A 25,218-nucleotide genomic window follows, 5' to 3' on the forward strand; every position below is an offset into this window, starting at 1 on the left:
AAAAATACTTTATGATTTCACACTACTTGAGCCTTCGCAAGACAGATCCTATCGTGTTCAGCAAAAGCTCTAAATTCCAGCAAGCTTGGCATATTCGAGCAAGCTTCCTACATTCGAGCAATTTATAGCACGTGATAAAATCGAGCAATCTAACGCAAGCTTACATGGTTTGCTATAAAGCCCGTATAACAAGGCCGAGCCGTTACTGCTCGATACTTCGCGTCGTTACCAGTTAGCGTAAGGACGAATGCAAATATGCGACTAAGTTTAGCATCCTGTTCAAATTCACCAATTGGGAGCATGAGAAATGTAAGAAAAATGTACATCAGCAGCAGAATCCTCGGTGGATAATGTGGATTAACTCAAACAGTAATGCATCATCGCACATGTTTAGGGCAAAATATTGACGAATTCGAATCAAGGGAAAATTCCCCTGGCATCACCGTATACCGTTTATGCTCAACTCATAATTCCGCACTTCCCAGGAGGATAGAGTGCCTTATCACGAACCAGCAAACGGTCGTTAAAGATAATGGCACCGTCAAAGGAAGCCCACTAATGGGTTCTAATGCTTCTATCGAACGTGCGAACCTTGCGCACAAATCGGAAAATGATTTACAACCGTATCAAATCCCGCTGGGAATTGAAACAGATTCAAACCCATACAAGCGTGCCGGATACGGATTAATTGCAAACATTATTCCTCAGGCTCTCGTGTGGCGAGCGCCGGATGGGACGACTAGCGCAAATTTGTCCCCAGACGCAGCACGGCCCTTCTGGCGCTCGGCAGCCTCGATTTCGTCCTTTTAAACCCTGCACCAGACTACGGATGCACCACCCAGAATCCCACTGCGCGTTCTGACCGTGCCCGTGTGCATTAAAAGATTCGCGAGCAAACAATGTCGACAGGCTTAATGTCCCACGGTGACAGGCTTTAGCTACCAGTGGGACAAGCTTCTGGCCTCTGGTATCACAGCCAATGCCTAGGGGTTACTGACGGACCGACAGAGGTTTGGCTTCACGCACGCAGGGACGCACACGTGCGAAGGAAACTCTGCTTCTATCACGCCGCGTGCCCGCGTGCCTCGAAGAGGTGTGAAAAAGCGAAGAAAAATAGGGGTCCAATAGCGAGAGGACGACAGCATGGCTGGAGTGTGACAAAACCAATTTGAGGGGTTCAATAAAGGGGCAGGAAAAATGATTCATAAAGTGCTGCCATGCCACTGAGGTTGGTGCTAAAAGCGGTATTTGCTACAGAGGGCGCAACGAAGAGAAGTTTTCCTCGTGTAATTTACGCAACTAAACACTTGGCAGTGTAACAAACAGTGCAGCATCAGGAGCATATCGCATAGCACAGAAGAGAGTTCTTGTAGTTGTACTGCGCGTTTGAAATCCATCAAACTTTTCAGACAGCTACTTACTTCCCACAACTTCTCGCTATGCTATGCTGGAATTCACTAAAAACGACGCGTTCAATATCGATTGACTTCCGTTTCTATGAATAATTTCACAACTTCAATGGGTTCGGTAATATGTTGCACCGAGGTAGACTATTACGAGCATGTTCCGGCGTACATTTTGAAAGATATATTCCAGTGCAGCCCGCACTCAAGACGAGCAGGAAGGAAAAGGGCGAAAAAATCCCGACTCTTCCTTTGTGCGACGATCTTCGCGACGGCGGAAATTCGGATGGAATTTCACTCGTCGTTTGCAGCACCCACTGCTCAACAGGACATCGCCTCGTAGACATGCGACAGTGCTATCTATTCTGTTATTTGCACCCTCCCGAGGTATTCTAAAGCGCCGGCAATCGGTTCGTGTGTCGTGTGCGGCGTGTGAATAATGCAGGACACGCTACAGAAGCACGGACCGGCAATCTCCCGTGGTCCTCGTTCACGTGCTGCACCAACCGATACTGCTGCTGAGGGTGGTGCTACGAATAAAAGTTTTTCAATCGCTTTGATAAACTATCGCCTCGTGTCGCGCTGCCATGGCAGACGAAACCGTCCACGGGAGAAATAAAAGGAAAACTTTGTCTCGGTATCGCAGTTTCCGTTTCCGGCGCACCGTGTTGCTGTGGACCGTTTCGGCCATCCGTGGACGACCTGGGAAGTGCTAACGATAACGCCGATGAGGACAGTCGCGAAACAAAGACCACCTGTTAGCGGCGGTTTTATCGCACAGCAGGAAAATTCGCACGAGCGTAGCGATTGCATACATACATTGTAGCAAACGAGTAACAGCGCGTTCCGGGCAGGCAAAGACATCGAAATGACACCGCAGTAGGTGGGATTGCTCGTGGTAGAGAAGCACGAACTAAATCTCAACGGTACCTGCGTGCAACCAGTGATTGAAAATCATGACAAAACTGATGAACTGAGATGAAAAGATGTTAACATTGTAACACATTTGTTCAATCAGAAACGATAAATATCAAGAATGAACGCCTCGTGATAAGAACAAGATACGTGACGACAATAGGTATCAACTGCCTAAAAAAGGGTTTACCGTACAAGAGAATCGGTGTAAAAAATAACAACTACAACCCCCACTTGGATCGGACGCAAACAAGGAAGACGGTACAAATTGGCAGCTGTCAACTAGTCGCCGTACCATTCCGTTGTTCCCTATTAGCTCTCGAGCCTTCCTCATTTTGTTTGCTTGCCGTTTGAATCCCGAAGGAATGTGATACCGCTCGTCACAAAAAGGAAGGAAAAAAAACATACACAAAATCCTAAGAAAGCCGAAACGAATCCTGCAACAAATAGCTGTCAGGACGGCCTAAAAATCCAATAAACATCCTGTTTGGTTTCCCGTGCAGGAGTCGATTTCCCACCCAGCTCCCCAGCGTTTTCCCGCATTCATGGCCGGTTCATGTGCAATAGCACCGATTCGATCGCTTGCAGAATGTCCTCCCGGGCTTGCTTTTGATGCCCCTCTTTTTCGAGCCATTATTAAATTTCCTTCTCGCAGCCACACCGCATTATTTATCATCGTAACCTTTTATTTCACCCCTTTTTGGAACACACTTTCTTCAGCGGGCTTTCGAAGGATGTGCGCATACACGCACATGGATACAAAAAAAACACACACAACAGAAAAAAAAAACAAATGCCATCCTGTCAGCGGGATGCCCTTCCGCTGGATGCAACGGATGAGGATATTTATATCACACCGATGCAGGACGTGGCCTAGCTTTTGGTAATGGGAAGCGAAATGTGCGAGTGCCTTTTTCCGAGCTTGTCCAATCAGTTGCACGCTCCGATCGATCAGCTGGCGAAAGGAAACGAACCGACCCCAGCAGGATGTGCGCAATGGCAAGGACGACCCATCAGCATTATGGGTCACCATACGGCTTCTTCCCCGTCTGGTCGGTGGTCTAAAAATGTCACTCGGGCAAAGTGCGGCAAATCTCATAAAGTCTCCTTATGTCCTCGGGGACGAGACACTTGCACTTGGTAACAAAGCGAAGTGCAACAATATTACATCATTAAAGGAGAGTAATTTAATTTTCATGTCTCGCTCTGGTGTCCCCATTTTTGGGAAATTGAGCCGATAAGGACCACGGAGCGTTGGAAAAAGGATGCATGATTCGGTTCGATTGTTATCCGCTCGTAACAATGAATTCTGAACGCCATGTAGGACGCCCTCGGAGTGCGAGTGAACTACTCGTGTACGAAACCTCGTCCTCGTCTTCTAAACGCCACCGTCTTTATGCACGGAACGTTAGACATGGCGGTCCCGGGATGCGGTCTTCAGCGAACGGTTCGTCGGTTTATGGATTTCCCGGGTTCCTTTTTAATGCGAGCTCACTGCGCCCGCAACCCCAATGAATGGCGAGTATAATTATGAGTTATGTGACCAGACGGGTGTGCTGTCGAAGCACAGGAGCAAGGATTTGAGGCAGTGTTGGGAATTAAATAAAACATGAAAGAGAGCTACGGTAGGACGGTTCCGGTCGATGGGTTCAACCGAAAAAACCGACGTGGGATGTCACCCTCTCGGAGAGCGCACTCTAAAATATCCAACTCCATGGCCTCGTGGCGTGATAGAAAGGAATACTATTTCTCATCGGGTTTTCCCGTCGATCGATAAACGCACACACTTGAGCAGTGGGGGAGAGCAGAATCTTTCCATGTGCAGGATTAGATTATTTCACTGCGCAAGTAAATTAATTACACGAAAACTCGCACAATTCCCCACCACCGACGAAAAAGGGGACCAAAAAAGGGCAGCCTCTCGGGGAGACGCCTTTCGTCTTTTAATTGCCACTAAAAACTGCTCAACCCGACACGGTTTCGCGCGCGTGGAGAAAATTAAACCACCAACTGGTGTGAACCACATAAAGAACCCCACCGAAAGGCCATCCTGGGACGGCCATCCGGAGCCACCCTCAGGAGCCTCGTGCTTCTCAAACGAAGATCACATTACGGTGGTTTGGGGATGGTTCAATTATTTTGGGATTTGCTCGGAAATGGACGCCATCCGGGATAGTTTAACCGGAACGGAATGGGGTTTCCCCCCCCCCCCATTTCCGGTTCCCAATCGTGGCAGGAAGTACGTGATTAGGACGAGCAAATACGAGAAGCGGCCGGAAAATAACCGGGATGTAATGTCATCCGAACGAGCACGAAATCGCTGGCCAGTGGTCGCGATACTCGTTCCGTGTCGTGCCGTTGGTAGTCACTTTCACCCAAGGGCCAAGGATTCACTATTAATCATAACCGAAACACTGCACACACAAACGAAAGGCTCACGAACGTCGGACGTCGCTGTCAGCGGCATGTCGTCGGAGATAAAACCCCACAAAAGCCCCTGCATCACCGACCATAAACGGGCGTAATCTCCCAAAAATTCAGGAATGCTTAATCCGACAACTTCATGCACCGTCATGAGCCCGTTTTTCGAATGATTACTCACCGCTCTTCGATGGTCGTCGGGAGTTGCGTTCGGGCACGCAGCGAACTGATGTAGGAGGCGTGCTGTTGTCGACCTGCGCCCGTAAGGATACTCGCTCCTCCTCCACCGCCACCACCACCACCACCACCCTCCGAAAGGTACCCGTTGTCAATGTTGTCCGAGTAACGGGCTGGAACCTTTCGCAGGGCATCACCATCGCTGCAGTAGCCACCACCCTGGCCACCGAAGTCCTCACAGTAGTCGGCCGCCATCAGCTGATGGTGCTGGTGCACGTGTGGGTGATGATGTCCGCGAGTACCACGTGTCGGTAGGGTTACGTGACTGTTGTAACCTCGCAGAAGAGGCCTCATCGGCATCACTGTGATCTGCTTCTCTTCCTGCTCGTAGATTGTGGTCTGATTACCGACCATTGGAACACCTCCAGCACCGAGCATCTTCGTGGGCACGGTGTGGAACTTGCTGAGGTTGTTGTTGTTGTTGGGTGTCGTGTTGATGCTGTGGTTGTTGTTGCTCTGATGCAGGTTCCCGTTGCCATTGATGAAGACGTGTCCAGCTCCAGGACTGCTACCGCTGCTATTACTGCTGTTGAGATTCACGTCCGGTTGGCCATTGAAGAGAAGTGGTCCAGCAACGCCGTTGGCCGGATGTAGCTTCTGGGGTGATTGGAGCAGCTGTTCCGAACCAGATTCTGAGCTGGGACGATACGCCACTACGCTGGACGTTTCACTCGAGTTCGTCGAGTGTTGGCCCATGGAAGCACCTTGTGTGGAGTTGGAGTGCATGCTATCGGACATGCCATTTGTGGCTCCATTTGTGACGAGCTGCTGCACGGATTGCTGCAGCAATTGCTGCTGTTGCTGTTGCTGCTGGTGCTGGAGAAGCTGTCCCATCATGGTGTTGTTGTTTCCACTGACACTGATCGCTCCATTGGCGTTGTTGTTGTTTGGCACCTGCGGTCCCAAAGGTTTGCAAATGGCCGCTGGTTCTTCCTTCAACCCGGACGACGGAGCCAGCAGCTGCGATGGTTTGCTCGTTCCCTTGATTGCGGCCATCGGTTTCGGAATACCGGTGCCAACTGCCGGCTGCTGCATCGCAGCCTGTTGCTGCTGCTGCGAAGGCACCACGTTTTTCGGCGTCTGAGGCACCATCATCGGTGAGCCAGTGGTTTGGTGTTGGAGTTGCAGCAAACTAGTTTTACTTTCGGATTTGGAGTCCAGTTTTCGCGCGGTGCTACCCACGGAGGCAAGTTTGAGTCGGGCAGGGTCTTGGGCTGGCACCTTCGACATCATCGCCGACGCACCGGCGGCCGACGTCAGCGAGGTCGTCGTTACGGTTGTCGCCATCGGAATTTTCTGTGCTTTCTGTGGGGCGAGCGGAATGTGCGTTTGCGTTGAGTCCTGTGGCGGTCCGGCTGCGGGATCCTTGTGGCGTTGTTTTTCAGCGGCCGCGGCTGCTTTTGCTGCAGCTTTTGCGGACTCCTTCGAGCTTGATTTGGAAGAGATTAGCTTCGAGGAGGACTTTGAGGTGGTGGAAGCACTCATCACACCCGATGGAGACGATTTCGCACTTGAATCGAGCTTCTTCAGGCCGGACTCTTTGATCTTCGCGCCTGGTATGGCTGTGGTCGCCGTTACTGAAGGTTGCAGGCTACTCTGATGGTGGCCATTGTCCAGACTGAGGCTGGAATCGCTCCGTTCGCTGCGAGCCGACGAGAAACCACTGCTCGAACTGGTGCGCTTGGAGATTTGTGACTTCTGGGCGGATCGGTCTTGCTTGTCCTTGCTATTGAACAGTTTGAACTTGTCCAACATCGAGTGTTTCTGGTGTTGTACCGCCTGATTGGTCGGAATGTTCGCCACATTGCCATTCGGGATCAACGTGATGGTGTTGTTGTTATTGTTGTGGTGGTTGTTGTGCTGCAGCGTGTTGGAACCCGCGGTGTTATACGGACTGGCCGGAATCTTGCAGTTCGTCGCTTGTGGCAGTCGTAAGCTGTAAGGATGCGAAAAGGGTCAGATACGTCATTAGATCCTGGTACGCACCAGAGGTTGATATACTACCACCCCAAGAGAGAGAGAGAGAGAGAGAGAGAGAGCAAAAAACCCTTAACGCCCTTCAATCGCTTAAGCAATCCGCCCGTAGGGGGTTGACTTTTGGGTAATCGACAGCATTTGGTGCGAAATATCACCCCACCTTCGATAGGGACGGTTTCTTCCTTGGAAGAGACTTTCACGCACGTCCTTCGAATTTGACTTTTGATTTATTTGCACGCCAAAAACGGCCGATGCACGAATAACAGATTGAATGCGAAGAAGAAGAAAAAAACACTACACTCGACACACAAAAAGAGAGCCTTCCGTTCTGCCGCACATCTGCAGCATTCAAGGGATGCGGGTTTTGATTTACGGCGCAAGTAAGTGTTAATTCTTGTTCATGTTCCATCGGTGTATCCCGCTGTGCGTTTCTGCTTCAGCTCAATTGCCCATATTTGGAGGGAGGTGCGACGATAAACGAAATAAATTTGTGCGCGTCAATGTTCGGTCGACGCCACGCCACGAGCGCGGCACACGGGTGGGACATTTTATTTTCGAGCTACAATTTGTTTCACATTCGATTACGAGCAGCGACATTTTGAGTTACAAAAGCGACGCGTTTAAAGGGCAATAAAAGACAGGCACAAAAAATAACCGACAGCAAATTATGGCGAGGACATGTCAATGAATGAGATGCAACGAAGCACCGCAAAAAGGATCATTTCTTATTAAAACCCGCTCGTTCGCCAACTATCGAGACAAATCCCCTTAATAGTGATTAGGGGGGTTAATGTACTCCGGTCATTGCTCCCGGTTGTGAAAAAAAACAGCAGCATCCTTTCAGTCGGTGAATAATAGGAGCCAGGCTCTTTAGAAATTATCAACCGTAAGCTTGCAAACGGAAGCTAAGCGCTCGCCATTGTGTCTGGCAACTGTGCGCCAGCGTAGGGACACCTTTTCTAAGCTTCCGTGGTTCCGAAAGGATGCCGGCTTGATTCAGGCCACAGAACTTTACATCGGCATGCCGCGTGAAACGCCCGAAAAGAAAGCAGCGACACGGACGAAATAGCAGGCAAAAGTTATGCTTTCCATCACATTCAGTGGAGGTGTATCATGCTACCCATCAACCGCCACTTGTCCCGTAGATGCGGTCGCAGTTTCGAAGCTCAGTATTTCTTCCAGCGCTACCACAGGACGACTGTTGTCTTGCGTGAAGCCAATGCCCGATTGCTTACCTATTGTTTCCCTTCGGGATTTGTGTGATTATCGCGGTGCCGTTGTGCTGTGGGCTCCCAGGGCAGCTATTGCCATCGGATGGTGTATTGTTGGAGACGCCACCGCCGCCAAGCGTGTGTTTCTGCAGGCCACCGTGTAATCCTGGAGGGAGATACAAAAAAGGACAGTGTGAGAGAAAGAGATAAAGGATGAATTTTTAATTTCAACTCCAACCACTTTGGTCCTAGCCGGAGCAGCCGATCGTGGCGATGGAAACCGGGCCGATGTTGCCGGGAGGACATGAATTTAAAATCCTCAAATAATGAGAAATGGTTCTCACACCTCCGGCGACATCGTCGGAACGGTAGTTAAAACAGGCTGGTGCCGACGAGAATGAGTAGGAGAGTTTCGATTTTGTTACTACGAGCCCCTGAGGAGCACTGGAAACCGTTGTTGAGAAGGATGGAGGATGAAATGCCTGAGTGCCACCTAACTGTGAGCGTAGAACCTCCACGCCCAAATCTGCCCTTGCTTCTGTTTTTGATAATTTATTATTTAGCTGAACAGGGAGATGCCGCGATACTCTTGTCGGCGGACCTAGCTCAGGTCAAAATCGACAACTTCTGCTGGGTAGTCCGCTATATGGTTGACTGGCTGGCTAAAAGTGTTCGAGAAGGCAACCAACGAACCAGCAAACTGGCCTCCTCGGGCAGCGCCGAGAGGATAAAGTTTATCTGGTGGTAAAACTAACCGTCGAGTGCTCCCCAAAGCGCATCATAGCACGCACCAGCACACTCGCACACATACACACATGCGTCCAATTCGCCCACCGATGATGCATCCTCCAGCACAGCTGCACGATTCGAAGCTGGAGAACTTGTTTATAATTAATTTATAGGAGATTAAACATGCTGTATGAGGTCGGTCGGGCGAGCATCGTTCTAATTGGACTTTGGTGAGACTTTTATTTCGAAGCATCGCCGAGCTCCTGTGCGGTTGGATACACCCACCCAGGAGTCGGAGGATACAGATAAACGATGAATTTTAATCGAATTTCATTTTAATTGCCGTTTACGGAAATGCGTTCCCTCGTCGATGCGCAACGTTGAGCCCACTGCAGGTGTGCCACAAGGGGATGATAACGAAAGCAGATCCCTAACCACCGAGCACCAATTGGGGTGGAAGGATTTCGGTATGTAAACCCGGCCTACCTGTATGTAAATTTCCAAGCCCAGCGTTGGAGCGCAGCGTTGCTTCAGAAATGCAATCAAGCCTGCATTTATGAGTCCGAGATTTTGATTTGAACTCCAAACAACGGAAGCATAGGGCACAAGAGTCGTAATCCCTTTCATTAGCATTTCGCAAAGAAAGGAAGGAAACCGAGAGAGATGCTAACAACCTGGCGGAAGGTGCTTAATTATTCTATCCATTTGATACGAGCCAGTTTCTTGATTATAGTTTTGATTTATAATTCGGCTAGTTCGGATGGACGAAAATCATTTACTCTCGGTGTTCTACGTGGTCCATTCGACTTTGAATGTTCCAAAAAGTGACGCTGAAGGTGGTACAACTTTTTCGGGGACTCCCAAAAACGGGCATCCGCATTAAAGGACACTTAGCAAAGTGGTTCAAAAACCCGTGTGCCAGGCAAAGTTTTATCGGCGTCTTTTATCCCCGCCATAACCTTAACGCGACGGATAAAGGGACCGCCCTGCTAGGTGGTGGAGAAACTAATTAACAACAAACCATTCTCGATTCTCTTTGAAAGTAAGCGCCTCCTCAAGGCAGTCCCCGTCGGTTCGACAACCATTCTTCGGTTTGGTGGCGCTTCCTTCTCATCATTAGCGACTGTCCAAGGGACGGCGAAGGGATTCCACCCTCAGGTCGTACTTACCCGTCTGTTGGTTCGGTGTCGGTGGCAGTGGACGTACTTTGTCCGGTGGACATCGCCTCGTGACCAGCACGGTGGCCGGAAGTGGTATCGCTGTGCCGCCATTTACGCCTGCTTTCGCGTACGGCACCGGAAGTTGTCTGTAAGAACGCGAAGAGAAAGAGCAAAGTGTTAAAATTAGATCGAATGCCGGTCGGTCCGAAAAGTCAATCATTTTGCTGGAAGCATGAGAGAAAAGGGCCCTTCGGCGGGTCGCTGCAGTGAAAGTGGAACACGACGAATGGAAACGGCTCACACAAATTGATACCGGGTGGATCAAGAAGGACCGCTGATAGAGTTTATGCAAATGTGACCGATTATGTGCCAGAGTCCGGTCGCTGGAGTCGGTCGGCCCTTAAGGGTGTGTACGATGATAGTTTTAAAACAAAAAGCGGATGACCAAACGACGGAACGGCCGACCTTCGATGCTGGGCTCGAAAGGAGCATGGGTGCCTACGCAACGGGCCTGTCATTAGCATCATCGCGATCGGCAGCGACATTTGCATAATTAAATTAGATTCTAGCCTCCGGGAAAGCGCGGTTGGTTGGGTTGCGTGTCGGCGCCAAGACGCGTTCCTCCTGCGATGATAAACTAGCTCTCTCGCCACGGGGGTCGATGGGGTTTTAATCTTTTTAGGTTGCTTCTTCTTCTGGCAACGCACGCGCGTGGAAAAAGGTGTGATAAATTTGACCCATTAACGGGATCTAAATAAACGCTAGAAGGAGAGCCAACCGCCCAGGGAAGGTTGCTTTGCTACCGGGGTTTTCGCAACCGCTGCACCAATGCAGCGAACGATGCAGACACTTGATTGCTAATTCTGCCCCCGAAGCGAAGGTCCAGTTCCTGATGCATCGTCCGTGTGATGCATCGTCACAGAGCGTGTGACGGTGGTTCAACACGCTGCGAGTGCGATGGTAGAATATCAAATGCGAGTGCCCTTCTGACCCTCTTTCTTCCCGCGGGAATGAGGAAAAACGGGAACGAAGGAACGGGTTTTTGGTCGGTGGGCGTTTCGGGCGTCGATCAGGATTTTTCCCGACGGATAATCTCGCTTCTGGTGTTCTCGCGTGTGGGAGGAAAAAGAAGCAAAACAACCCGATCTGCTCGACAGCTGTGGCATAACCACACACATGCCCGTACACGCGCGTGGACGGGTGAATTTCCCGGCAGTGCATCCATTCAAGAGTGCATCTGCTGCAACATGAGCCTGCTGTCTGCTGTCAACCGTTTAAACATTCCACCCGTGTGCAGAGATCGCCCTCGGGGCCATTCCTGGAACGTGCTGGACGTTCTCAGCTGGTGAGCTCAACGCAGGCGCAATCTGACCAGCCGAAAGCATAAACCGAAGAGACGCAAACAATAACACGCGGCTAAACAGAAAAAAAATGCGCACACTTCTAGGCTTCATCGCGTCAAAGCTGGGTGAGTTCATTGACAGCGTGACAAGAACCGTTCACGGGGCGTTTTTCATTGACCGGACGGGCAACAAACCGAAGCGAATCGTAGCCACCGGACCGCAATTAGCGCCCCTGAGCGGCTGTTTCCATAAATTATTAATGAGACTAGACTCGCACGTACTCGCAGCGTAATTCGGTGGCATCTAACAAGCGGTCAGATGGGGTTTTGCAAGACACGATCACCGTGCGACGGAAGCAGGAAACATCATTGATAACCGGAACCATTGCCGTTCCGATGGGTGGTGATTAAATCTGAAAATGAGCGTGAGTTCTCGAAACAGCTCGTCAGCAAGCTATCGTGTGGTTGGATCGCGAAAAAGTGCACAATTTATGTGATTGCGTTTGCATAAGGGCATTCGTTTCTACTCACGATAAAGCACGCAACGCTTGCATGGCAAACAACTTTCACCCCTAGAGGGAAGAAGATTATCGGTTGGCTTTGGCACAACCCCACCACACAAAGTGACAACCATCGGTGACAGTGTCTGTTTTGGATTTCATGTGAGATTGGTTTTCGTCTCTCTCGCAGGCGCTTCCGCTGATGCCGAAGCGAATTTACCAGAGTTCGTTGGACAACATAACTACCGGTGGTGGTCGAGTTCTCCGTTCTCCAGCGACAGCCTCCCCATCCCGGTCAGGTGGTTGAAGGGACACACAAAAAAAGAAAGGCAAATCGGGCCGCCGGTGGGGCGGAATTACGAGCAACAAGCGTTCAACATCGGTTCGAGTTGTAATAGAAGTCAGGTTGCAAATGGCCATCCGGGCAGGAGGAAAGCTAGCGAACTGCAAACATCGTACCGTATGTTTGCATACACTTTTACGAGCTCTTGGAATGGGACCTGCGGTTGGCTTCGGTTGGCAGCTGAAGTTAAATCCCCCACCTCTGGAGCGGTAAGAAGAAGCGAAAGACTGAAGGCGATCACATGATCGTAAGCCAAAGCATGGCCGCAAGCGCAATGCGCTTCGAATTCGATATTTTATGCTTTTATTTTTAGGTTGCATCACACTCTGCCGTGGCTCAAGCTAGCGAAGGGAAAAGGATTGCGAGACCGCAAACTCGAACTGAGGATCGATTTCCCAGCGCTGGCGTTCTCTGCGGGACAGGAAGTTCGAGCGATTTTTTTTTGCTGTCTTCTGCAGCACTTGCGCAGAAACACTTGCACGATGATCTTCAGCAGCAGGCTGTGGAAGATTCGTTCTCGATGCAGTCGGTGGGTTCGGTGACTGCAGAGATGATGTATTTAATTACGTTTCCGCCAGCGAGGTGTGAGAAATGGCAAGCGAAAAAGAACCCACTCGAGCGAATGTGAGTACGGACGGACGAGACGTTTAAAACACATAAGCCAATGGTTTCGCTGTGAAAAGCATGAAGCGTGAATTATTTAGACCGGGAAGTGTGATTGTGACTCTTCCGAGCAGAAAGAGCGGAGACCGGACATCGTTTATCATAAAATTCCACGGTCTCTGACAGCAGCATGTCGTGCACGTGTAGAGGGAATTGGCAAGACGTACAAACAGACCAATTGAATATCAATATTGGAATAATTGGTGTAGTTTATGATAAAACAAAACACTGTTCCATCCTATAGCAGTGTTTAAACGTAGTCCTTTTTGTGAGAAGCGAGACTCCTAGCTGTACACCTTCTGGCCTATCTCCGTTCCACTTTCGGAATGATGTTTTCCTTACCGAAAACCGTGACAAACGCTGCAGGCTATGCAAACAAGATGGAACGACAGAAGCGATCGCTCAGCAAGTGGAAGAACCGGGGCTTAAAATAAAACTTTGTTGTGAGCTGTGTCTTTGTCTTTTTCCTCTGTTATGCTTACGCTTAGTTTTCCATTCCGACTTCCCCCGATCGTATGCTGCACCCGCGATCGTTGGCATGCGATCTCGTGGGTCGAAAAATGTCACGTCTTTAAAAATCAATCGATCCGCTTGACAGTGAAACGATCCGTCCCATGCGCTAGCCGCCGGATTAGCTTTGAATCGATTTAATTCACCAAGCCCGCGAAAGGCGGGTGATTAGTAGCCGTAGCTAATTGGGCCAACCCGACATGAGAATCTCCGTTTCAGCAAGATCGATGTCTTTGGGAGGCTCCGAGTGACGGGTGACCGTCCCGGTCCCGTTTTGTTCCCGTTAATTAGAGGAACCAAGCGTCTGGCCGGGAGAAGCGCTTGGGAAGTAGCCTGACTCTTGAAGAACCACAATGCTCACGGGTGTTGAATGTTCATAATTGATGCTAATCTTTCCGCTCGTACGATAGTCAATCCATCGATCGATGGGAGATCGAACGAAAGGCACCGGAAGCCCGGAAGGGTCACGTTTCGCTGTCGGCTGAATGGAATGGCATTTATTTGCCGGATAGCAGAGAGCCGGTTGACCTAAATCTGACAAACGCTTTGAAGGAGTTATGTTGAAGCCAAACGGCTTGAGGCATCAAGTGTTTGCTCTTTGGAGTTATTTTTACAGCAAATTCTCTGTGCGTCCTTCATGGATAATTTGCAAACCAAACACACGACACGCCCTGACAAAGCACATAATCGAAGGGCCGTCTTATCGTGCTGATCGAATCCGGTAAAGGCAACCGTTGTATCGAATTGAAAAGGACAACTGATAGAATCGCTAATGCATCAAGAACGCCTGCCCGATTTAGAGAGGCTATGAATATTGGAACGTCGGTACAATCCGCTCCTGTAGAAGTGGTTTACATACAAAAGGCGAGCAGAGAATCATCGCAACATTTGCAGCACGTTCCACTCCTAATGTTGCGCGTGGGCTCCGCACACGAACATAACATGGTTTACGGTGTTTTATCTGTACGTTTCGATTTCCTTTTCCTGCATCTTTAATCAACAAACACAGCCCGTAGCGGCACAGCAAAATGTGCAGTAAATGCAGCAGGAGGTCTGACTCCAGATGAAACCGCTGCCGCCCCACCTGATATGCTTATTTAACAAATTTCATTGTGCAAACCTTCACCGTAGGTCACCGTTTGAAAGCGTTTACGAGCCATTGCCGAGAACACGCCATAGCCCCAGCGAGCGGTGTGGCGAACCGGACGGTGAAAAGTGGAAATTGCCTATTTAGGAAAGGTGCATCGATGCCTTCGAGCACCTTCGGAGGCAGCGTTTGCAGCACTTTGGTGGTGAATTCAATTCGCAGCTCGCGACGAACCTAACCGGTCTGAGAACCACTCTGCAAAAAGGAGGTTAAAGTTGAGCATTTCTCCATTCCGAGGTGTTACTTTCGGCCACGGTGAAGGTGTTGGTGGATTTTTATTTGATTTTGTGAGATCTTTTTCCATTTTTTCCTCTCTCTTTTCGACGACGGCGTGTAAACGCATTTAAGCTGTGTTTATGCTGCCTTTTCGCCACCATGACTGAATTTATGCATGGTTTGAGCAAACGATTGAGGGATTGCATAATTCATGCCCGTACGATGCTCCTGATTTCTTTTCATCCCTCTATCTTTTGGTAGGCTTGAGAGATTGATGCGGTTACGATCTGTCGAACGTTGGCTTACAGAGTCGCATTTGGGCGGTGCTTACGTTACAGTTTGATTTGTGTCGCTCGTAAAAACGCAGCCATTCGATGACATTGGAAATCCTGGTGCTCGAAAAATCTTCTAATTTTTTCGAATGCTGCTCAAACGACGGAAGAAAGGCGTTTGTTGTGACGGCATTCATATAAGCTCCTAAAAAGGGCGTTAATTATCATAAAACCGTTCGTGGCACAGCACCAAGTCACTTCACTCCGCGAATGTTCAATTTTTCCCCCATTTGGACATCCATCACGGCACTCGGATGATCTACGATTATGACCAAGCGCTACAAAACCAAACCTCTCGACACGTGCCTAGCTCTCGGTCGTCGAGCCCCTCTGCTAAAGTCTTACACCAAACCGAACTTATGTCCACAACTAACACCGACTGGAACCGACTATTCGTTCCGATCCAGTTCGCTCAAACGATATTCGCCCCGGCTAGGGAAAGATCCTTTGGTTTTGTTAGCGTGAAAAAGAATCATAAAGCACCCCCTATACATCGTCAGGCGTGCTGTCTGTGGGGGTATAAATCTTCTAAATTTAACGTCGGCATGTGCATTTGCGTCCGTCACTCTGAGAGCAGCTAGGCGATGGCAAACGCGAGATCTAAATGCCCAAAAAAGATCGCTTTTTATTTCGTTGCCAATTTAAGTTTTGCGAAGATCCCTTACAAGAATGGCTGCACATTTGCGTGATGCCTAAAATGGTACCACACAGTCCTACCAAAGGAATACTTGATTTTTGTCACATGCACGATCTCTGAAGCGAAAGGCCGTGGCGGCTTAGCCCACATTTGGTTGGCCTCGAACCCTGTTTGGGTGCCCTGGATGGAACGTGTCGGGTTCCACGAGATCACGAGAAACATCCATTTCCAGATGGAGATGGTCCGTTAATGCATTGTCATTAATAACTGCGGATGGAATCGCCCACTCACTGATCTTCTGAAGTTCAACCGGTACCGGTTACCAAGGCGAGTCTCATCCCATGGCTGGTGTCTGGAGTCTTGGAGTATTTAAGGCGATTGTTGGTCTCTTGCTACCATACGATCGTCTGGAGTGAGCCTATCTCTTCCGAGTTGATTGATCGAACTCGTACGAAAGGAAATGGGACTGGCCAATCATAGCTTTACCATAGGCATAGTGCCACCGTTTGTACAGCAGAGAAAAAATAGTGGATGATGATTCCTCCCATCCTGAGGAGCTCGACAAAAATTCACCCATCACATAGTCCGCCCACCTGAATTAAGCCCAACTTCTGGAGAACGTCTGGAACGCCAGACACCGGGCTGCAGACACCACCGCCTAGCGCGACAGAAGACTCCACCATCGGGTCTGCCATGGCCCGTCGAGGATGCAGGGAAACCTCATTAAGGTACACGTATCGTGGCATCGAACGCGCAACACCTACGCGAGACCATTCTGCCAAGGCGCCCATCGAAAAGCCGTGCACATTTCGAGCAGCGTTGTTCGAACGGCCACGAGACATGGCTTGAGGCAGTGAAACCGCAGGGTACGGCTTATTAATGCTCCTTTATGAGTATCGTGCCGTTTTCCAATATTTATTGCCCCGTGCACTCGTTTCGCGCGAACAGGGAGTGTACGAGACCTCAGACGCTGGTGATTACTTTTTACCGTTCGCGTGCTTACACGGTCGCACCAGATCGCACCCTGCAGACGTGGGCTTCAGCGAAGGGTGTACTTCTGTCGATTAGAGCCTCCCAGGCTCTTCTAGAAGCTGCTCTTCTGCGAGTTAATTACAATCACCGTACCACGGATGGATGATGATTTCCAGACATATTGTCATTCTCTTAGGTACGTGAGTTCAACAAGAGGAAAATCTGACGCAATCGAGCGTGTTTGAGTTTGGATGACATCAATCAATCTTGCATGTTTTCTGGCAGAATTCCGTAGAAATCAGGAACGAACGCCAAGTCGAAGTTCAAATGCTTGCGTAAACATTTTGACACAAAACACATTTGACTCAGAAACTTCATCATTGGAATGCGATAAAACTCTTGAGTGAATGTCGATTCTATCCGTATGATTTGTTACAAAGTTCCAAAAATCGAATGGAAGTTCTGCTGCTTCTTGAAGCTGATTTTTCCACTCAACACTCAACACTTGAACGTAGGCGCACAAGCTGCTAGATGGTATGGTAGCACAAATCCATACTCCGCACAACTTCTCTCGAAGTTGAGTTAATCGACGACTTGGCAGTTCAAAGAAACAAAAAGGCAAAATTGTTTTTACTCTACTTTCACGCTGTGCATCACCAGCTGGTGTGAAGTGACCAAAATTTGCCAGGATTTGTGAGAGCCACCTTTGCAGCGACTTAGTTCGAGCGTCTTGAGATATTTTAGTGAAGCTATACTAGCTTTCTATTGCATTTATTTATGCACACTCTGAACGTACCCTGAGGAATTGAAAAGCGGCAAAGAAACATCGTCCAGAACATTGCCTGAGGCTTCTTTCCCGAGAGCGCGTCCATGGAACTATGCTTCGCAAGTTAGCCTACCACGAAACTGAGGCACTTTTAGTGCTCCAAAGCCTCGGGCGACTTGGCCACGGTTGGCGCGAGCCACGACGCGTCAAATATAGGCCGGGTTCCACTGGGAAATAGGACAGGGAATTGCTTTTACGACGATTCGGCAAACTCACCATCAACATACGCGAACCACTCGGGCTCGTTTGGGTCGGCGTTGCCGCTGGCGTCGAATGATTCGCCCTTTCCGACCAGCACAACCGGTCGTTGACGTCTTGTTTGGCATGGCATATGCCTCCGAACGTGAGCGTGTCGCCAAAGCGGAACATATGGAACCCGTGGAAACGTCAGCGGCGGGAAAAATAAAACCAACATACATAGCCAACCTCGGACGCCAGCGGTCGTAAATCGATGATGGCGATGATGATGATCGCATCGGAACGCGCCGCAGCTGAGGACCGATCATCTGCATGGAGGACGAACGCAGGCACGGAGGGCAACGTTTGTCCATTTCTATTTTGGATGACAGTTTCGGAGGATTCGTAGGCCATGCAGTTCGACGGACAGTTGGTACGGGTAACCGGTAGGGGCGTAAGCAATAAAAGGCTGCCGACAACCAATAACCAACAACCAACGGTTTTCGTTGGCGGAAACGTAGTTAATACTGCGACTCAGCTATATACGCGACCGCATCAAGCTCCCGAAACGCATAAACCAATGCTTATGAGTTATACGGCTTGGGGAAGATTTATATCGGTAGTCGTTTTCCAGCCTTAAGTGGTAGCGAAAGATTCATAAAACATTCGAAAGAAACGGTAGGAATTAAAAAATACTTATCACTAGCGCTGCAGGACACTCTTTAAGGGACATTTGATGAGATGCAAAACATAATTTCTTCTGAATCATGTTGCAACTGTCCCAAAATGAATCATTTATTCAACCCAAGGACAACGCGGGATAACAAGATCAGTAAAAATGTGTCCATTTTCGAGCTGATTTATCCCAAGTTGCACGTTTGTTGAGCAACTACTGGAGCCAAGGATTGCAAACTGTGGTTGACACATGAGATATACGAGCAGGCGCTGCAGAGTTGCACGCGATCGCAACACGGTGTCGTGCTCGCGTGCTCCAAAGGGCATCCCTGACAAACCGTGATTCAGCACGGAAGGATGCGACCCCGAGCTCGACGTTGCAACAAACTGCACAAAGAGAGATATTATTATTCAATCGCGCCCAGCCTTCCAGTTCAAGCGGCTAATTTTAGCCGACGACTCCGACTGGCACCATGAGAATCAGTCCCACTCAGACCAGGCAGTCAGCTGGTCGTGACTAGCACGAATCACACGCCACCGGTGGAGGGAGACAATTTTCACATCCCTGTGGAAAAACGACTGGCAAGCGTTCTCCGTGGAGGTGACAGTAATTCGAGTGCACCAGCTAATGGAAGACGGTTGATCGTCCGGAAAAGGAGCGGCGGCTTAGCTGATTTATCATTAATAATGTTAATGAACAAATTGAATCTTATTGGATGACAAATAGGAAAACTATTGCCCGCCTCCTTCTCGATGGGAGCTCTCACAGCGTGATTGCACCGTCATATTTTCCAACCATCAGACATTGTCTAATTGAATAAACCAGAAATGAAGATCCTCAGAGGGGTGCACCAAACGACTCGAGAAACGATCGAGTTAATGATGATCGGCTGCATTTCTTCCCGTGTCATAACTCGATCCCCAAGACCCCAGACTCGTGCCGTTGCAACACTAATTGCTCGAAACAGTCAAATTTGGAAAAATAATCTCCCACGCCGCTCGCCTTCGGGAACGTGGGCGATGGAGCGCCTGCGAACGAGTCGTATAAATACGGAAATTCGACACCTCTTCGCCCACCTTTGGAGACGCATATTTTGGGCATCGCTGCCACGCAAAAATTCCCCGAGCCAAACGGTTCCCAACGCAACGTTGAGGCGGGAGTCTCGGTGGTGTAAAATAATGCCATTTCTGTTGCAACCCCGTAGGCAGGTGCCAAAACTCACGATAATTTACCGTTCGGTATCGCGCTTTCTTTGCTTCACGGAACCGTTTTTGGACCAGACAGTAAAAACAACATCCAAAAGGAACGTTCGATGGAGTCTCGCGAAGGCACAGGAGCAAACAGAGCCATCGGGAACTGATTACAACAACCGCCTGATGAAGCCGTGAACTCGCCAACGACGGGTTAATTTATTGTCATCGGAACACCGCAGGGTCACAATGAGGTCAGGGGGAATTAAAATCACCTTTCTACCATCATCTACGCCATTCCACCGGTACGATCGAGCCAACACACCGGGATGTAGCGTAATTGGAGGTCACGATTGGGGCGAGGAACATCGCGCCATCCAAAAAACCAGAACCTTCGTCAGACAGAAAGAACCGCGACACGACGTTCAAGATTGCAGAACAATGCGATCATTAGTGCACTTCGGTTTGGAGTGTAATTGTGTGAGAGTTCCAAAAGAGGCGCCCTTTCGTTCGTTCTTCCCATTTTCCCAGCCCAACGCGAGGGGATGATGATTTGATTTGCGTCGTGATTCGCCTCTGCCGCGAGCGTAGGTGAGCGACTCGCTGCTCATTACCATTACCATCGTTGGCGGCATCGTCGTCTCCGCAAGAGCCGCCCGGTTCGTTGTTGTTTTGTTGTCTGATGAAATTAGCCCGTAATTGCGCGGGACTCCCGCCCAGATTGGCGTCGAGCAGCTCGAAGGATCGGTCATTGAGCCCTCGCGATGGTGCCATCTACCTGGAGTGAAGAGGACATCTCTTGACGGAACGCCACCTGAGAGCACTCTCGGTCGAGCAATCCAATCGTCCATCGAGAGGATACAGTTTCCGCATGAAATCGATCGGCCGATTGTTTGAAGGGCTTGTCTTTCTCGAGGGTTGCTTCCCGTGGTCTAACGCAAACATAAACCGATCCGAGTGCGAAAACGATTCTGGCGCCTTCATGGTCACCGCACTTAGGGGTGCTAATGTGAAGGTGCGAAAAGAAAGCCCACCCAACCAAAGGCCGTCAGAAACGTGCTGGGAAAAGTATTTAGTTTGGAACGCGAGATGCCGCTCGAGCTCGAATGTCTATCGTTCGAGACACGAGTTCCGATAGTAAACGCACAAGTGGTGTTTTATGCGCACTCAAGAGCATTGTCATTTAACCCGTATCATAATCGCAAGCATCCCACCCGAAGAATGTGAAACAAGGGAAATTATGATCGAATCCTGTTTGGTTAATACCTCCTTCCCAAGGGATGCCTTCACGCGCGCGCGAAGAATATTCATAAAAGTGCATCGCGGGCTCCCGATGAGACGACGCTGGAAATGTATGCAAATTTCAAAAGTTTATTTCCCTCGTCCTGGAGTGCGCTTGAATAATGTACACCGTGGAAATACTTCCACCGTACGAGCGATGGCGCTGTATTTGAACTGCAAATATGTGCTTTCTTTTGTCTGAGACGTTTTCCCATCACACCACGATGACGAACGGAGATATGGCGTATTTCGTCGGGCACTTTGTGAAAATTGTGCGGTACATAAATCGTCGGGAACCGTGCAGCGAGAGCGCATTTCCCTGAACTTTCCTTTGCCGTTGCGCGATAAGAAAGGAATGGGGAGAGAAAAAAAAGCTCACGTTTCATGATTATGATATTTCCCTGAAAGAAGAACAGCAGCAAAATCTCATATGGGAAAACAAGCACCGTGCAAACAATTTACCTTCGAACATCCGGCGAGTTCGGTAAGCTGCGACACTTGCGTCCCTTTTCATTGCGTGACGACGACGAGGACGAAGAGGAGTTGCCCATCGTGGGGCGAAGGCTCGGGAAAGTGCTTTCCCTTCTGACGAATCGGTGAACACAACGGTGGTGACGGGCGAGTTCAGTTGAGCACTCGTCTTGGCATAATGTCGCCCACAAGCGCGATTCTCTGTGGCGTCGCTAACGCACGACATTAATGCTTTGATGCTTCCATGCTCCTCACTTTGTAGCGAAATCGACGAAAGGGTTTTATGAGCCACCCCGTTGCCCACAACACTCTCACACCGAGACGCTTCAGGTATGCTGCTTCACAGAAACTTCACAGAAAAAAGGACGACACAGAAGCACAGTGTTTCACGGTTTATTGCGACACTATTCAAGCGTTCACCAGAAAGAGAGAGAGAAAGGCTAACCAAAGTGTTTTTTTTGTGTGATGTGCACATTGGAGAAGTAACTAGATGCATGAAAAAACAGATAATCAACAGTTGAGACGAATGCACCACGAAGTTGCCCTATCCACAGTGCATCGTCCCATCAAGAGGCACAAATCTGGCGTAAGATTAATATCCCGAACGAGCCGACCAGCGGACGCAGCTAGCCTTATCGAAGGGCTTAATTAATTTCAAACCAACGGCAACGGAGCTCATGCTGGAGAGCTTTTACGATGCAGCGCGGATCAAGGAATCTGGAAGCTTGCACCGAAGCCCAGACTGTGTGCACTTTCACGACGGACGGACGACCAGACCGAGGCGTTAATTAATATCGCCATTTAATGGCTTCGGTTGGGGCGTGCTCTCGCGAGACACCGTGTCGTCTCGGGACGTCTTAGCCGGGCAGCTAGAAGGAAGCCCAGCGCTGGTGGGCCGATAATTGTAGCAAAGCTAAGAGGATTAACATTTATCAATTTACGCGGCAGCTTCCGTCGTAATGGCGGGGATTGAAGCCCGGCCCCCTAGATGCAACCCTGGCGGGTGGAAAAGCCGTGTGGAAATTACATATAATCGCTACACGCCCCACATGCCACGATCTTCATTAAACCAATAAGTTATTTCAGTCTTTAAATTGATTTCCAGCGCCACGACCCGAGGCAGTGGCTATAAATACATGTACAGTTTGTCTTCCGGAGGCGACGCGAGCCAACGGAGCGAACGGAATGAGAGCTTGGCGCCGGTTTTGGTGCATGTTTGCTAGTGAGTCATATCGAACAGATCGTGCAGATTTTTCAATTTATCTAAACCGTGGATATAGCGGAGCTTCACCGAAAGTAAATAACCGAGCCAAATCCCGGCATCGTATAGTCGCTCACAAATCAACACGCCCACGTTGCCAAGCGGTGCCTTCCATGCTGGCGAGCTACAGGAGAAATCATTGTTTACGATGCCGCTTTGGAAAAGGCGGCCTTAACCTAAATGTAGACGGTGAACCACCGGCGCAGAATTTGATTGTTTGTGTCGCTCCAAAAGTCAAACAACTCTCCCCTTGTGGGTTCGTTCGTTATCTTCCACAGACAATCTACCGATGGGCACGATATTGGAAGGCATTTCCAAATCGTCTTATTAAAAAATCAGCTTCCAGCTATCGTACCATCGCCAGATAATTTGGCATATCTCATAATCGACCGTTTAGTTTGGGAAGACAAACCCAAAAGCGAGTGGAGCAACACAACCACCGATCTCGTCAAATTTGCGCACCGAGCCTTGGAGCCCGCGAAATATACCTGGTCCTTGTTCACCCAAAAAAGGAAGCATCCTCATGGGGTTGAGAGACTAAAGCCTAAAACACAACCCCTCGACTGATGCCATGCTGGGCGTGATGGAGGAGGCAGCTGTCCGGCTGGGCGCTTTGTCAAATGTTTAGACGTGATAATTTCATAGCATCAACGATGAAGCCGGTACTCGCTGGCCTTCAGATCAGGTGGGTCACCGACAGTTCCAGGTAGAGCGCTGGAGAGCCCGAGGAAATTATGGAGACGCCTTCTTCGGAGAAAACACACCACAAAAAAAAACATCCCATCGAGCGACGGACATAGGAGACTTGTTGTTAACTCGTTGTTTCAAACCACAAACTACCACGAGCGGCGATAAGATCGGCCCAATTAATTCAACCCCCTGCAAAACGATCAATCTTCAGCGCACGGGGTTTGGAAATCGGTCCGAAGGTGTCAGTCGGAACCGGTCTGTGGCTTATCAGCGTTCTATTCGCGGGTCGCAGGGTCCGTCATGGAGAAAACCCAACGATCGCTAGAAATGTTCATTCAACCGAATCACTTTTACTCCGAACAAAATCACCCGAACCGTCGATGATTAATTGCCACTGCGGTGTAAGCGTGAGCGCGGACTCTCACGCGTGCCGCGACGGTTTGTCTCAACAAAATGGCCCCTCCACACGAATTCGTTGGACAGCTTACGCTTCTGGTGTTGCCACACGATTTGGAGCGCCTGATTAATTGACCGGACGCATGTGAAATGGGGCGAACCGAAAGCGCATGCGCCACCAAAATCCCGCCTTGGGTACGATCGCGCTCGAGCTGCTCAGATTGCATTTTGATCGTCACCTGACACGTGACAGACATTAATGACTGCCAACTGGGAAGATGGAAACTGCCGCAGATAGACGCATCGGTGCTAGATTTGGGTTGGTTTCGGGTTGTTTCTCCGATCGCTACCCATGTGGTGGCCAGTGTGTTGTGATAACGACCAAAAATAACACCCAGACGGGGCAGAACCGAACGAACGACGGACCGAATTCAGCATGGATGATCTCCTCGAGCACATGGCTTAAAGATACTCACATTGAGCCGTCAATGTTTAGCTGGCAGGGATTTGTTATGACTCGTTTCTGACTCCGCATTGAAGCGCGATCTTGGCACATTCCTCGAAAGCGAATTGTAGAGCAATTGCTTGGAACAATGCAAGCGCGTCGTTTCGCAAACCGGATCACCGGTCGGCCTTGAGGCGGTTTTAACCGCGTTTCTAATACTTGAACAAATATTTACCCATTAGTGAAACATTTCCCAACGAGCGAGAAGCAACATCTCCTTCACCGATTCTCGGAATCTGTCTAATGAACGTAACGAGAAAAGTTAATAAAAATCCTTTCCCTTCGTGAATAGGCGGAGAAACGATGAAAGTGTCTTTAAACGCGGGCAAATGAGGAAGATAAAATAATTTAAAAAAATTGCCCAATCAATCATATTTACTTTGGGCTCATGACGGAGATAGAATAGGTCGTTTCACGTTACGAAAAATGAACGCTTGTGAACAAGTATTCTGGAAGTTTCCAGGCAAAATCTGATTAAATTCCCACCAAATTTCTCGCTGTCTATTTAGACTCGGTATTGCTAGCTAGAAGTGAGCGGAAAAAAAGCGTTCCGTGGTGGAAGAATTTCTGCTTTTTCCATCGTTTACGTTCCATCCGTTCTGCCGGTGGTGCTGGCTTCTGGGAGATTACATTCAATTTTTCACCAAATTACTCCTCCATGAGCTCTCGCCAAGGTAGAGCGCAAAATACACAGACGTTCCTCGGGAAGACTTGCACAGTTATCAGTACAATCGCATGCGGCTCGCTCGCGGCTGGGTGAAAAATTTGACACGCAACCAACACTGTTATCTTTCCGGCAGCCCAGATCCTACGCTAGAAGAGGGTGTCCCGTGTAAAAGACCGAAAGTAAGCGGTGGCGGGTATGAAAATTTAATCGAGACGAGCAGTAACGGTGCCGAGTTCATTAGACAGTGCAAGGGGAGCAAAGAAAGGGCCGACCCATCGCTGACAACACCTGCGACACCAAACGTGTGGCGTTGGTCTATGCGCCACGGATTTCACATCGGCATTTCATTGAAGAATTCCTCCA

General features: G+C 49.4%; 1 protein-coding gene across 1 annotated transcript in view; it reads right to left on the reverse strand.

Moving 5' to 3' along the window:
- Window positions 1–25,218, reverse strand: part of LOC128727334 (protein sickie) — a 193,807-nt gene that overhangs the window by 83,527 nt on the left and 85,062 nt on the right. The window contains exons 5-7 of the mRNA XM_053821234.1: window positions 10,063–10,199; window positions 8,189–8,330; window positions 4,921–6,912 (exon numbers count right to left, since the gene is read on the reverse strand). Of these exons, the coding sequence (XP_053677209.1) occupies window positions 4,921–6,912; window positions 8,189–8,330; window positions 10,063–10,199 (2,271 nt within the window). The remainder of the gene's footprint in view (window positions 1–4,920; window positions 6,913–8,188; window positions 8,331–10,062; window positions 10,200–25,218) is intronic.

The sequence above is a fragment of the Anopheles nili genome, chromosome 3 (genome assembly GCF_943737925.1).
Source record: "Anopheles nili chromosome 3, idAnoNiliSN_F5_01, whole genome shotgun sequence".
Taxonomy (NCBI): Eukaryota; Metazoa; Arthropoda; class Insecta; order Diptera; family Culicidae; genus Anopheles; species Anopheles nili.